This window comes from Neoarius graeffei, chromosome 4, assembly GCF_027579695.1.
Source record: "Neoarius graeffei isolate fNeoGra1 chromosome 4, fNeoGra1.pri, whole genome shotgun sequence".
Lineage (NCBI taxonomy): Eukaryota > Metazoa > Chordata > Actinopteri > Siluriformes > Ariidae > Neoarius > Neoarius graeffei.
The window spans coordinates 111,684,695-111,700,299 of record NC_083572.1 but is presented as its reverse complement, the minus strand read 5'-3'; the positions used below and the strand labels follow the sequence as shown (position 1 = coordinate 111,700,299).

The following is a 15,605-nucleotide window of genomic DNA, read 5'->3' as shown; positions in this document are numbered from 1 at the left end:
TTTAAGTGGTCTTAAATTTATGGTGGTCAAACCTGCGGAAACCCTGCTACAGAAATTGAGTGCGACTAGTCATGTGACCAGGTGGTGATGAAGCAGAGTTACTCTGACCACTCCGACATTGATGATTTTCCTTTAACAGCGCATCAGCGTGCGTCGTACAAGTCGCTGTTGCTATAGAAACGATAAGTTAATACAAACTTCCGCTACGTGTTGGTGCATCACTGTCGGGAAGAAAATTAATCAACCCCTTCAGAGCCGAGAATTCAAACTGACTGGTTTCGTAGACGTCCCACAGCGTGACGTTCTTGAACAAACAAGTCGCTGGAGTATAAGGGGAATAGAACACTGCTTCTTTACACCACTCTGAGTGATGATTATTTTCCTGTAATGCCACAACACACAGCGGTTTAATCCGAAGACGCGTTAAAATATAAATTTTTTTTTTTTGTGTGTGGTCAGGTGTGGAAGCGCTGGTGGGCTGGCTGTTGGATCACCCTGACGTCCACGTCACCGAGCTGTCTGATGCAGACACGGTGTCTGACGAGTACTCGGACGAAGAGGTGCTGGAGGAACTGGAGGAGCCTGAAGCAGCTTTCTCTGTGGTGTGTGAGAGAGAGTGTGTGTGAATATCTTCCTCATGCTCCGAGTCCATGCTTCATCGATCCTTGTCTCTTTCCAGCCTCCTGGTGTTGTGGTGACAGAGAGTCAGACGTTTAAGAAGAGATCGGATTTCCAAAGCAACGACGACTACGCCGTGTACGTGAGGGAGAACATTCAGGTGAGGAGTCGCGTCGTGTCCGGTACGCCACGGCGCCCTCGAATTCTCGATTCTGATTGGTTGGAAAGGGTTAATTCTCTGTAAAATTAGAGCATCGACAAAATCGCAACTTTATATTAATGCGTTTGTTTTAATAGGTTATCGTTTCCATAGCAACACTAATCATTTACAGGGATGTATATGGTGTCAGTGGATTTAAAAAAAAAAAAAAAGTATAACCTTTGATACAGTCATGCTTTCTTTAAAGTGCCATTCCACCATTGGATGTATTCTTTGGCATAAAATACAATATATTTTCTGACAACATGACTAGACAGAGAAATCTTTTAGCTTCAAAATGATATATCAAACATCATTTTTTGACCACGACAAGTATATTAATTTTGCGACCAAAGTCACCTACCCTTTTAATTTCCGTGCGGTAGTGAAACGTGATGTCATCGGCAGGTTCCCCTTCTTGTGTACCACGTGTCGGTCTATTTTTAGACCAGGAAACCCCCAAAGTGAGAGAGTCATTTCTCCTCGTATATGGGGGCCAAAAAAATTGCGAAAAATTGAGTTAATCTTTCAGTTAGCTAGATTTATTGGTATTAGCTAGGTTTATTGGTATTATTTTTATCGTGTTCTATCCGCCATTGCTGATGATATGTGCCACGTCACACGTCACGTGGTACACAAGAAGGGGAACCTGCCGATGACATCACGCACGGAAATTAAAAGGGTAGGTGACTTTGGTTGCAAAATTAATATACTTGTCGTTGTCAAATTATGTTTGATATATCATTTTGAAGCTAAAAGATTTCTCTGTCTAGTGATACCGTTTATATATGTTGTCAAAATATATTGTATTTTATGCCAAAGAATACATCCAATGGTGGAATGGCACGTTAAGAAAGGATTTACACTCACCAGCCACTTTATTAGGAACATGCATATAGTTCTCTAATCAGAACAGGAAACACTGTGATCTCAGAGTGTGACTTTCTTTCTGGTTTGAGCCAGATGGTGGTGCTGGTTTGAGTATTTCAGAAGCTGCTGATCTCCTCCTGGGGTTTTCACACTCAACAGTCTGTAGAGTTTACACAGAATGGTGCAGAAAACAAAAAACACTGAGTGAGTGAGCGACAGTTCTGCGGGTGGAAACAAACGCCTTGTTGATTAGAGAGGGTCAGAGGGAAATGGACAGATTGGAAGGATATAGTAACTCATATGATCACTCTTTACAACCGCGGTGAGCAGAAAAGCATCTCAGCATGAAACAGAACACAGAAAAACACACTGGGTTCCACTCCTGCAGCCAAGAACAGGGAGCTTAGAATTAACAACACATTTCTATTAAAGTGGCCGCTGAGTGTAGTTCTAAAAAGAAGCAAAATGATCAGCTGATAGAATAAAGCTTGTAATGAGGAAAAGCATCGAATCTGCTGAATTTTTTTGATTTTATGGTATAATAATCTCGTGTGTAAATAATACTGTCTGGCTTTTTCGTGGTCTGTCAGATGTATTCCATTCAGCGAGCACGATACTGAACAAGTCGAAGACGAGGAGGTGAATGGAATATATCTGACAGACCACAAAAAAAAAACCAGACAATCATCATTATTATTATAATACACGGTCCTTTCAGGTGTTCAACGCGTCTTTTCAAATTCTCTCAGAATCTTCTGTATTTAGAAACAAAGAAAGCACAACTTGTATTCATCTCACACTTGTGAAATTTCCCGGAGGAAACCCACGCGGACACGGGGAGAACATGCAAACTCCGCACAGAAAGGCCCTCGCCGGCCACGGGGCTCGAACCCGGACCTTCTTGCTGTGAGGCGACAGCGCTAACCACTACACCACCGTGCCGCCTATAATTTAGCAAAGCAAACCTGGCGGCCATGTTTGTTTTACAAATTGTCTCAGTCGCTTGCTAGCGCGGAAGTCTTACGTCTCTGATGCATGATGTCATGTTGTCTTGACAACCATGTACTATCGTAACCCATATTCAACACTCATTCTCCACTGGGTAGAGTGGCGTAATACACACAGGATAAACGATATGCTAACAATATCGCATGCTGTCACACCAAATGAATGACACCCGCTAGAAGGGAAGAGAACACGTGTTTTTATTGCATCGAAAAAGTGTCCTGTATGGATAATTATAACTTTGAATACAGCATTTAGCAACTTAAGATGTATTCCCTCACACATGCAACACTCGAGCCACTTGTTCACCGTTTTGCTGATTTGAGCTGTCTGTAAGCTTTGCCTTTGATGGAGTTTGGTGGGCGTGGTTAAAGTGCATATCGCGGGTAAATTCAGGAGCGAGATCGATGTAATTCTCCTGTTTTATATTAAACTCTGGTCAAATATCTGTCACATTCTGCGCAGTACCAGAAAAATTCAGTTGAAATCGAGCCGTTTGAGGCGAATTGGTCCGCCTCTGAACAAACTTGGCATTTGGATTTCCTGGCAAACACTGATTTCCGTGACGTCGCGTGCGGGACGCCTCCTTCTGAATCCTACATCAGTGCTGGTTTGTTTATGAGAAAACGACCTGGTGTTTTTCTGCAAATTTCTTCAACGTTATCGTGTAATTATTAAAGTGGTTAACAGATGTATCGTAGGAGGGTGTAGCAACACCAATCATGATGGGATTAGAACTCATCGTTTCACAAAAGGCCGGACAATGAGAGAGAAATGGGAGCGCTTGGTCTACACAGGCTGTGCACTGAAACCGCGCAAAGCTCGCGCAGCCTGCTGGCGCTTCCGCAGGTGACGTCACCAATCTGGCTCCAGACTCGCTTGGGATTTTTCCAGACGCGTTTTTTTTTTGTTTGTTTTTTTCTGCTGTAGACAGATGGCCTTGTGCAAAATTACCCTTCTGGATGAGCGTGTAAAGGGACAGACTTTCATATAAAAAAACAAAATTGGTCCGGAATATGCACTTTAAAGTTAAAGCCACTTTGACATCAGTGTGCTTGGAATTTTTGGTATTTATTAATCACGATCATGAAGAAAAACTGTCCATGTTTGTAAATCTGGTGGTTTTGTGTGGTTTTTTTTTTTTTTTCCCCCCCCCCTTCTCTTTCTTCTTGGTTTTGGATTCGAGACCAAAAAACTTGCACAACTTTACTAAAAGATGAATATGAAGAAAATATTACGTGTCCTCGTAATCCTAGCATATTGCTTTCGTATAAGAGGATTTAAAAGAAAAAAAAGCGCAAAGTGTGAATTAATGTGCTGAGTTGTGTCCCTGTGCAAGATCAGTTACACTTAACTAGGATATTTTTGATTTAGTGCACTGGAGCTGTAGTGTTTTGAGCTGTGTGTGTGTGTGTGTGTGTGTGTGTGTGTGTAGGTGGGAATGATGGTGAAGTGTTGCAGGACGTATGAAGAGGTGTATGAGGGAGACGTGGGTAAAGTGATCAAGCTGGACCGAGACGGGTTACACGACCTGAACGTACAGTGCGACTGGCAGCAGAAAGGAGGAACCTACTGGGTCCGATACATCCACACGGAACTACTGGGTACTGATTTATACATCAGCACAAAAAAGAGAAAAAAAAAAACAACTAACGCGCGCGTGCGTGTGTGTGTGCGCGCGCGCGCGCTCGCTAACAAGCTGGTTGGTTGTTGGTTTCAGGGTTTCCTCCTCAGAGCTCTCCGTCTCACATTAAGATCGGGGATAAGGTGCGAGTGAAGCAGTCCGTCACCACGCCCAAGTACAAGTGGGGCTCTGTGACTCACAGGAGTGTGGGTGCGGTCAAGGGTAAGGTTCAGGTTCACACACCGCTCACAGACATCACAGAACCGACTCTCAACCCGGTTTACACAGACCTGGATTCTGTATTAACCTGCCAGGTTTCCAACCAATAAAACCCGTTTGTTCTGTTGCTTAGCAACCAGTTTTTTTCTGTGAACAAACTCCATTATGTAGAATCGTTTATCGTAAATATTATTGGTCATAAATGTATTTATTAGTGATCACTCTGCTTGTGTTTGCTGCCTGAAGGATGCACTGATCTTCATTTAATCTTGATGTTAAATCTGTGCTACGCGAGTTTCAGTGCCAGTTTGTGGGCGGGGCTATATGTGGCAGATCACAGAATCCAGGGACACATGTCTGCCCGGGGGCATTTTGAGTTATTGACAGATTCAGAAAGTACAGTTTCTAAGCTTTCCAATGATGCCTTCCATGTGCAGATCTGACAATATTTGAAGAATGTGTGGCCTTTTGAAAGTGTATACTTCTTAAAACAGAAAAGGGAGAAAATCGCCCTCAAAGTTTTCCATCTCAGCTACTCTGGGTGTAGGGCGGGCACATAATGGTGCTCATCTGCATGACATTAAGGAAAGCCCCACCCCCTACGAGCTAGCACGATACTACTTTCATGTAAACAAAGATCACCACGTCAATTTTCCTTCCATGCAAAGTATGCCCAACACAATTATGAAGTACAAAAATAAGTCCTAAAGTATACTTTAACGTTTTGTGGTTGAAAAATTACTCACACCGTAAGAAAGAAAGATAGCACGATGATGACACAACTAACACAACACTAGTTTCATGTAAAGCCTCGGTCACAACCGGCCGTACGGTACGCGCCCCTACAGCCGGTCTACACGCAAAAAACACACGGAGCGCGCATGAAACGCACGAGAGCGCGCGTGTGATGTGCTGATTTTCGAGCCGCGGACCGGCCGCAGAGGTTCGTTGTCATGTCAAACAAACTCTACGGGCGTTTACGTTTTTTTCAGGTTGCAAGACAAACTTACGGCCAACGCGCGTCTTTCTCCGTGAACAAAAAAAAAAACCGCAGCGATTTGGGAAACGCCAAAAATCACACGGCCAAAAAATCATACGTCCGGTTGTGACCTAGGCTTAACCAAACCACAACACACTCCGTTACATGCAAAAATAACCACACAGCCTTAGATTAATAAACTCACCCCATCAGAAAGAGAAACGGCGCCTTGCACACACCAATGCCTCCGATGGAATAATGTAGTCCTAGAACGGTCCGTGTATCATCCGATCATTCAAGTATTCCATTCAATCTGGAAAACGAGGTTACGTTTTTTTTTTTGCTAGAAATGGTGATCTCCGATGTAAATACCGTGCGTCTGTTTGCTTCGCGGTGTTTCAGCTCCTCTGCGCTGTTTAGCTTCCTCATTCCATAGTGAAATCACACGCCTGTATGCAGTTAAGTAGCCACGAGCTCAGCTCGCATCATACAGCTGATTCGTGGAAAAAAAAAAACAAAAGACTTAAATCATCATGTGAATGGCCCATATGGTAATTTACCCACAGCCCCCAGCAGGCTACAGTCCTGACAAAAACGAGACAATTTGCAACAAAAAATGTATGCTTTTCCAACAAAACAATCTATTATCTGAAATACTGATTGCATTCTTCAAGATCTCAACTTGCACATGATGGAAAAAAACGAAAATCACAAATTTTGGAAAAAAATGCTTCTTTTGCGATTATCACGCATTCGTTTCGGCCGACATGTGTCCCTGGATCCGGTGAGGGGTCACAAATGTGAGCTCAGCCCAATCATATCACAAGGATGGTGACGTGGTACATGTTAGAACCTGCATGCTGAACCAGATCACCTAGTTATTAGATATACTGTCAACTATGGGATGGCAGGAGGACATGTGGGGGGTATCCTAATTTGCATAATCATCCATATTCATAGATTTTGGAATAAGGATGGAGAGATGTTCCTCCCCTGGCTTCCTGGATATTCAGAAATGTTTGTGTGTGTGTTTAGCCTTCAGTGCCAATGGAAAAGACGTGATTGTGGATTTCCCTCAGCAGTCCCACTGGACAGGTCTGCTGTCTGAGATGGAGCTGGTGCCGAGCGTGCATCCCGGAGTCAGGTACTCCCTCGTTCCGAATCGTCCGGATTTCCTCCGATATTCCGCTTGACGTGATGCGTTTTTGGTTTGTTTGTTTTTCCCCTTCCACAGGTGCGACGGCTGTCAGATGTTCCCCATTAACGGACCCAGGTTCAAGTGCCGAAGCTGCGAAGACTTTGATTTCTGCGAAAGCTGCTTCAAAACCCGCAAACACAACCCCAGACACTCGTTTGGACGGATTAACGAACCGGGTCGGTCCCAATCACCATGCGAATGAGTTAAAACGATTAAATGTGTGTGTGTGACCGTGTGTCCGTGTTGTGTGACATTCAGGTCAGTCTCCGGCGTTTAGTGGACGCTCGGGGAAGCAGCTGAAGAGGCACCACAGCAGCCAGCGGGGAATGCTGATCGACGATTGGTCCAGGGCTGTGAGGAACCTCAGTGTGTCGTCATCGGTTAACCAGGCGTCCCGTCTCATCGACTCTGGAGATCAGTGCTGGCAGTCGTCGGGATCTCAGGGCAAGGTCCGAGTGTGTTCACGGAGGGTTTAGGGTTCGTCATTGACGGACTGAGATCCTTTCAACTTATTTTGGCATGAAGGAAAGGGTGCCAATACTTTAAATCTTGGTGGAAAGTGATGGAATGCTTTCTGTAGCCGAGTGTCCGTGACCTTATCGCAGAGTGAGGTGATTTATTCAGACATTTAGTGCACCAGGATCAGGTGGCTTTCTGGCGAGTTGAGTTATTAGTTAGCTGGTTGGTTGGTTGGTTTATCGGTTGGTTGATATATTATAGAGACGCCAACATGGATGATTTGGGCATAGCAGCTGCGGATTTGAAGCACAGTTCCAGTGCGATGCGTAGACCTGAAAATAATACGCTTTTCAACCAGTTTTACGCGTGTATCGATGGAAACAACACATTTTTGGCGTTCGGACTGTTCCACGTGTCACCGTTTACACCGATATTCGAATAATTTCATGACCTTCCGTATCCTAATGTTAGCTGCGCTGTGATTGGCTGAGAGGTGACCTGATTCACGCTCTCGGCCAGTCACAGCGCATGTTAAATGCAGTGCTTAGAAACGCACAGTAGTGATGCGTAGTCGTCTTCCTGGAAGTAAACTGCTTTCAGTTCTGGAACAAACTTTGGATTTCTCTCTCACACTAGTGTCCGGAGTGAAGTGAAGTGAAGACAGACCGTGGATTGTGAATGATTGAGTCGCCGCCTAAAAAGAGGATGAACAGCGATTTGTAGCTGAACGCACGGCCGAGTGAGCAGCCGGGTCGCACACGAGCAATTCGTGATTGATTGATTGCCGGAGGTTCAGAAGTACGCTGGAGAAAGCAAAGTCAGCTACGTACGACAAATTATCTGAGGAACTTCAGCATGCTCGGGTTAATTATGCCCCGCCCAAACCAAGTTCAACGGGGGATACAGAAACAGGTTCCGTCCATCCGTCTGGTCACGTTTTTGTTTCCGGGCCATGTCTTTAAAATTACTGAAGGTATCTTCATGAAACTTTGTATACATATCAAGCAACACGTGAACTGGTGCCTTTTGCTATTTTGGATTTTTTTGGGGAAAAAAAAAAAAAAAGTATTTTTCAGTTTTTTACATAAAAAATAGATTTTGACTGAGTTTCTAAGAGCAATGTTCATTTCCGGAGCGTATATCCAAAACTATTCATGATACGGATTTGGAACTTGGTTATACATGTGAACAAGGTGATGTAGATGTGCCTTTTCATACTAAGGAATTTGATTTAATTTGTTTCCATGGAAACAATTTCAGACTTAGTCTCTCAGGTTAGTCTTAGGGGTAGGCTTTGTTTCCGGAGCAGAACTTGAAAACTGTGAGTGGTATGGTGTTGAAAGTTGGTGTGTGTTGGTTAAGTAATGCATCTGTGCCTTTTGATACTAAGAAATGTGAGAAATTTTAAATTTTTAGCTCACCTGGAGCAAAGGTCTGATGGGTTTATGCCATGGGCTGCTGAGGTCAGTGTAAAGAGGTAGCAGGGCTCGACATTAACTTTTAAACTAACTTGCCCTGGGGGTTAATTTCCACCCCACCCCCCCACCCCCCCGATATTATCACTCGCCCCCTATTTAGCGAGTACTGTTTTTTTTTGTTTGTTTGTTTGTTTTTTTGTTAGGAAAACCATAGAATTGTTGTGAACTGCAACATAAAATGAAAATCACCACACTGAGTTGAAGTTTGGTTATTTATTTGTTTATTGTTAAGTTTGATTACTTTTTAATTGTAACGGACAATAATTTTATCCAAAATAATTTTTCCTGCCTTAGTTGATTTATTTCCGTTTCACCTGCATGCAGCTGTTGTAAAGTTCAGTGTGTTTGTGTAGAACTCTCTCTGACTGTAGGTTCATTACTCGATAACGTAGGAATCATAAAATAGAAATCTATAACAAAGTTTGTATGAAGAAAACAGTAGGGTGCCAAGACTTTTGAACAGTTTTTGTTTGTTTTTTGTTTTAAATCATCCACTTCTAGGTTTAAAGAAAAAAAAACCCACGCTGCATCATGACAGACAGGATGTTTGAGTTTAAAATTTAGTGTGTAGTTTGTGGGTGTTTTATACAGCCCTGGCAACCTGTAACTGAATCAGTGCAGCCAGTCTGTCGGAGGACAGCGTGGTTTTTTTTTTTCTTTCTCCTTCCCCCTGAATTAATTATCATTTTTAACCTAGAGGTGGACGATATAACAAAAAAAGCAACAACCACCTGATGTATGTAAATATTTTGCACAGGACTGTGTTCCTCTGATAACAGAAACAAAGCTCCAGCTCTCGCTGCTCTTAATCTGTTCTGTTCTTTCAGGATTTATTACTCGTGTCGCTCCTTGTGGAGTTTTTTATGCCGGAGTTGTTTGAACCCAATCTGGGTTTTCTGTGTCGAATAAGGAAGCGGCTTCGCCTGTAAGAAAATCAAACCCCAGATTCTTAAGCAAACTCTTCCATCCTCACTTCCAACTTTGTTTTTTGTAAAATACGTTTTAAATACAATCGTGAATTTCTCTGGAGTTTTCAGGCTGAGCTCCTCTCCGTATTCTTTAACCGCTCATTTCCTCGTTGTTCTTGAAGCATTTGCTTCTGTTTAACATTTTTCTTGATAGCGGGGAGACGGTAACGCCTTTTATCTATTTATCTGTTTGAACAAACAAAAACAGCACAAAAATTAGCCATAATGAAGACATTAAGCTGCTTGCATGAAAGACGGTGTCTGTCTGACCCCAGCTGTAATCATCGCGTGATGTGTGACGTCATGCACAAGGGGTCTATAAACAGTACGCGTTCCATACTACACCAGCGGGGGTATACTATAAAATAACCCGCAAAGCAGTAAATGAAACCGAGACTAGGAAAACAGCCAAGACATAATGGCAAATATGTAGTGAGGGATGCGTTTAGGAACTGAAAAGATCAAAATGTGACCCCTCACCGAATCCAGGGACGCATGTCGGCCGAAACGAATCCGAGATAATCGCAAAAGAAGCATTTTTTTTCGAAATTTGTGATTTTCGTTTTTTTCCATCATGTGCAAGTTGAGATCTTGAAGAATGCAATCAGTATTTCAGATAATAGATTGTTTTGTTGGAAAAGCATACATTTTTTGTTGCAAATTGTCTCGTTTTTGTCAGGACTGTAGCCTGCTGGGGGCTGTGGGTAAATTACCATATGGGCCATTCACATGATGATTTAAGTCTTTTTTTTTTTTTTCGCGAATCAGCTGTATGATGCGAGCTGAGCTCGTGGCTACTTAACTGCATAGAGGCGTGTGATTTCACTATGGAATGAGTTACTAAACAGAGCGCAGAGGAGCTGAAACACCGCGAAGCAAACAGACACACGGTATTTACATCGGAGATCACCATTTCTAGCAAAAAAAACCGCAACCAAAAGGAAGTGTTCTGGGACTACATTCCATCGGAGGCATTGGTGTGTGCAAGGCGCCGTTTCTCTTTCTGATGGGGTGAGTTTATTAATCTAAGGTTGTGTGGTTATTTTTGCATGTAACGGAGAGAGTTGTGGTTTGGTTACATGAAACTAGCGTTGTGTTAGTTGTGTCATCATCGTGCTATCTTTCTTTCTTACGGTGTGAGTAATTTTTCAACCACAAAACGTTAAAGTATACTTTAGGACTTATTTTTGTACTTCATAATTGTGTTGGGCATACTTTGCATGGAAGGAAAATTGACGTGGTGATCTTTGTTTGCATGAAAGTAGTATCGTGCTAGCTCGTAGGGGGTGGGGCTTTCCTTAATGTCATGCAAATGAGCACCATTATGTGCCCGCCCTGCACCCAGAGTAGCTGAGATGGAAAACTTTGAGGGCGATTTTCTCCCTTTTCTGTTTTAAGAGGTATACACTTTCAAAAGGCCACACATTCTTCAAATATTGTCAGATCTCCACATGGAAGGCATCATTGGAAAGCTTAGAAACTGCACTTTCGGAACCTGTCAATAACTCAAAATGCCCCCGGGCAGACATGTGTCCCTGGATAACGTTATCTGACACACATGCCTAATTTTTTCAGTGCTAGTTCGTAATGTATGCTCATTCCAGCTTGCCCAGTCGGGCGTGTTGGGGACATATTCCACTTGCCCGAATACATGTTTCGCTTGCCCCGAGCAGTCGGGCAGGGCTTAATGTCGAGCCCTGGGTAGGGTTGGTTTCCTGCAGCAGAACTTAAAAAATGTGAGGGATAACATCTTGAAAGTTGGTATATAGGGCGGGGGATATAGATGACTCGGTCGTCTTGTTGTATGGATGGGCATCTTTCAGTCTTGACTTTTATTAAGTCCGGTATTAGACTGGTGCCCAGTTCAGGAAGTCAATACAGTATTAATTTTGTTGTTATTGAAAGACCTATACATAAATCTTGTCTTTTACTCTGGATTTTGTTGTTGATGAGGATGAAACTACTGAAACACTGGATAACAGGACAAGCTCAGTTCTCTGAACATCCTCTTAGTTGGCCAAACTTTTTTCCCCCAGAGCGTTTGGATAATTGAGCTTATACTGTACAGTAAACCCTGCATTTATTTTCCTCAAAACGGCTTAGATTGCATCTCTGAGCTTCCGGTTTCCGGGGGCCTCGGCCTATTCGGAACCTCGCTGCACTCGGAGATGCTCCTCTGTTTTTTTGTTTTTTGTCAGTGTTGGCATCTCTGGTGTTGTTTTGGATTGGTTCATTCACTGATCAATTGAACGGTTGGTTGAAAGACAACCACGTAAATTGATCAGATTCACGGATTGATTGGATGAACGATGCTTGGTTGATTGAAAGGGTGATTTTGATTTTGCCTTTTCTGTGGCCACTGCAGCACTGGATCAGGTTGGAGCTCTTCCCTGATGTTCTGGTGCACAGGTTGAAGATGGTGGTAGATCCAGCAGACAGCAGCTACATGCCTTCACTGGTGGTGGTGTCGGGTAAACAACGTCACACAGATCTTAAAAATAAAAAAATTAAAAAACCTCAGGTTTTTCTTTTTATTTTGACGCATTCATGACGATTTTGTTTAGGTGGAAGTTCACTGAACAACCTGATCGAGCTGAAGACCATCAACATCAACCCTACAGACACCACCGTGTCTTTACTCAACGACTGCACTGAGGTTGGTTCCCTCACAGTCTGTGCATCAGTGTGTGACGTATATTCACCTCACTCTGTGTGTGTGTGTGTGTGTGTGTGTAGTACCACAGGTACATAGAGATCGCTATAAAGCAGTGCCGCAGCTCAGGGATCGACTGTAAGATCCACGGGTTGAGCATCGTGGGTCGTATCCGTGCTGAGGACGAAGATCTGGCAACCGTGCCGTTCTTGGCATCAGATAACGAGGAAGAGGAAGATGATAAAGTAGCCACTGGGAGGTGTGTTTCTCATTTCCTCAGCTCCTTACGCATTCTAAGTGGTGGTGTTAATCATAGACATATAAACATAGACGCCGCATTGAGCTGGCGGCCCGTTGCTGGGATACGTCAGAGTGTCCGCCATATTGGATGTGGCAAATCTTCCCCGTAAATCAATGCAAGTAAATGGACTGAACTTCATAAAGCCCCTTTCTACAATATTTAACTCGATGCCTTTTATTCACCCATTAACACACACACGTATATATTTGGCAAACAAACAGGCATCAAAACAACATGTATAACTTTTAATGTGATGGTTATAAATAGTGTGCGAAATCCCCTGTACACTGCAAACTAGCGACAGATCCGCGGTAGATAGCTCAGGTAAGCTAATCAGTCAGCATACCGCAGCAAGCTACCAAAACCTGAGGCCACAATAACCAACCTACAAGACTGAATATGATAAATGGTGGAAAAACTGGAAATAGTGAATGAAAATAAAAATTTACTGTTTTATTTATTGAGTCATCACACAGACCTGCTCTCGCTGAATAAAGTGAGCTGAATGACCGCCAAAATACATCACTGATTCCTTCGCATTCAGAAAGGTTAAAAACATTCATCATACGTTCAGAAACACTCATCACAGTGTGGCACTGTATTATCTAATTCTCACTGCTTATAACTATAGAGGATGTGCAGTCACGTGACCCGCACATGTGTACTCCGCCCACTCTGGCATATTGGACGGCTTCAGGATAGTTCACCTTGCGCGAGCGTAATGGATCCAGGCAGTAATCCCCAAGAAAATTCGGAAAATACCCCATCTACATCGCGCGATAACTTGTCCAAGTTTGTTCAGCATCTTGAAGGTGACGTGAGGCAGCGTTACGTGGAAAAGTGTTCCAGGTTGGGGATTGCAGATCCGTACAACTTGCTGCAATCCTTGTTCAGGGAAATTCGGAGCTGCGGTGCCGGCGATTTGCCCGATCTGGCCTACCACGACATTTACAATTTTCTCGTTAATCGTGAATCATGTTACACTGGCAAAGCCCTCAAAGCTTACAAGAGCCTGGAAGCTTATAAATATTTTGTTGCGGGATGGATCTCAACTATACCTCTGGAAGGTCCCGAAGAAGAATGTCTACTTGATAACCTCACGGGTAAGTGGCATTAAGGCGTTTATCATAAAGAGACTATGCAGGACGTTTTATCTTCAGAATGTTTGTAATCTAAACTCAGTTCCAGATAATGACAGGGTTGTAATATGTATGTTTTTGTCTGAAAAACAGTAAATCTGCGCAGCTTCCGCGAAAACGTGGGCGGTTTTCTTCTCATACTTCCTATGTTTCATGGACTGTAACGGCATTTGCTTATTTAGTAATTTTAATACAGAATTTACTTTGATGAAATTATTCAGACACTCCAACGCCCCCCCCCCAAAAGAAAAAAATCGGATCTGTGCGATTCAGCTGTGAAAAAGGCGCATCTGCCGTTTGCATCCCTGTTTAAACTCGTAGGTTAACCGACTTTAACCGGCTAATGAGGCTCGGTGGTCGGTCAAGATTTTTTTTTTTTAAGTTTTCGCCATCCCTACTATGGATTGGCCTTTCAAAGGCATATATGAGCCAAAAAGATAAAACATTGTCATAGACTAGGTCAGGGTAGTAGGGCTCGGCATAGCCATTTTAAACATTAGAGACTGTCTAGTTTCTAAGTATGCAGCTATCATTCAATCTGAAAATCAACTTAACGGATGTACTCGGAGTATTGAATTAGAAGATTACACCAAATGCTGAACAAGATATAACCATTCTCGAAAGATCTACTCCCACACACTTGATAATTAGAACGGGTTTGTCTAAGTTCTTTGCGCGGCTTTGCCATCCAAAATGGCGGATAACGAATATCACGTGACCTCGTGACGTCACGTGCACGCTCTCTATACACCTCCCCGGTGGAGATGAGCTGGGAAACTGAAGACTGAAGGAACAGCTCCCTCTCTGATCCTGACTGTCTGACCTGTTCTGTCCAAATCCTCCGTTCTGAAGTGTTCACTGCAGAGCATGGCTGACGGCGTAGCAGAAAACCCTTCCCGTCGCACAGCTGTCTCCCACTGCTTTTTCATGGCTTTATTTTTGGGAAACCTACATAGTATGTGAAAAGTTAGCTAAGCAACTAACAACAATCAGCGTAGTTACGAAGGAAATACTTCGTTGTTTGGAGACAGGTTTCACCGAGCGGCTATTATGCGCGAGACTTCATATTAGCCACAAAGTCAGAAAAATCTGTTCATACAATTACGTTATAATGACCCAAATACAATGAAAAGCATTTTTCCAGTCTCACCTGTGAAAGGTAATCCCATGTGATCTCGTTTGGACGGTAAACCTGTTGGTACAGTTAAACGCAGCACACGAATGAGGCATCTTTATTCTCGGCTACTGTATAGACGCTATACCAGAGACGGGTGAAGAATCTCCACTTTGCCACATCCAATATGGCGGCGAGGATGACGTATGATTCTACGCAGAAGGCGGCGTCTACAGTGGGGCAAAAAAGTATTTAGTCAGCCACCAATTGTGCAAGTTCTCCCACTTAAAAAGATGAGAGAGGCCTGTAATTTTCATCATGGGTACACTTCAACTATGAGAGACAGAATGGGGGGAAAGAATCCAGGAAATCACATTGTAGGATTTTTAATTAATTAATTGGTAAATTCCTCGGTAAAATAAGTATTTGGTCACCTACAAACAAGCAAGATTTCTGGCTCTCACAGACCTGTAACAACTTCTTTAAGAGGCTCCTCTGTCCTCCACTCATTACCTTTATTAATGGCACCTGTTTGAACTCGTTATCAGTATAAAAGACACCTGTCCACAACCTCAAACAGTCACACTCCAAACTCCACTATGGCCAAGACCAAAGAGCTGTCAAAGGACACCAGAAACAAAATTGTAGACCTGCACCAGGCTGGGAAGACTGAATCTGCAATAGGTAAGCAGCTTGGTGTGAAGAAATCAACTGTGGGAGCAATTATTAGAAAACGGAAGACATACAAGACCACTGATAATCTCTCTCGATCTGGGGCTCC

General features: G+C 43.2%; 1 protein-coding gene across 5 annotated transcripts in view; it reads left to right on the top strand.

Annotated features, from left to right (window-relative positions):
- Positions 1–15,605, top strand: part of herc2 (HECT and RLD domain containing E3 ubiquitin protein ligase 2) — a 162,759-nt gene that overhangs the window by 91,563 nt on the left and 55,591 nt on the right. For all 5 annotated transcript variants that reach the window (XM_060920184.1, XM_060920187.1, XM_060920183.1 and 2 more), the window contains exons 48-57: positions 460–602; positions 680–778; positions 4,128–4,296; positions 4,413–4,538; positions 6,550–6,658; positions 6,749–6,888; positions 6,971–7,161; positions 11,983–12,088; positions 12,182–12,273; positions 12,354–12,529. In XM_060920184.1, the coding sequence (XP_060776167.1) occupies positions 460–602; positions 680–778; positions 4,128–4,296; positions 4,413–4,538; positions 6,550–6,658; positions 6,749–6,888; positions 6,971–7,161; positions 11,983–12,088; positions 12,182–12,273; positions 12,354–12,529 (1,351 nt within the window). The remainder of the gene's footprint in view (positions 1–459; positions 603–679; positions 779–4,127; positions 4,297–4,412; positions 4,539–6,549; positions 6,659–6,748; positions 6,889–6,970; positions 7,162–11,982; positions 12,089–12,181; positions 12,274–12,353; positions 12,530–15,605) is intronic.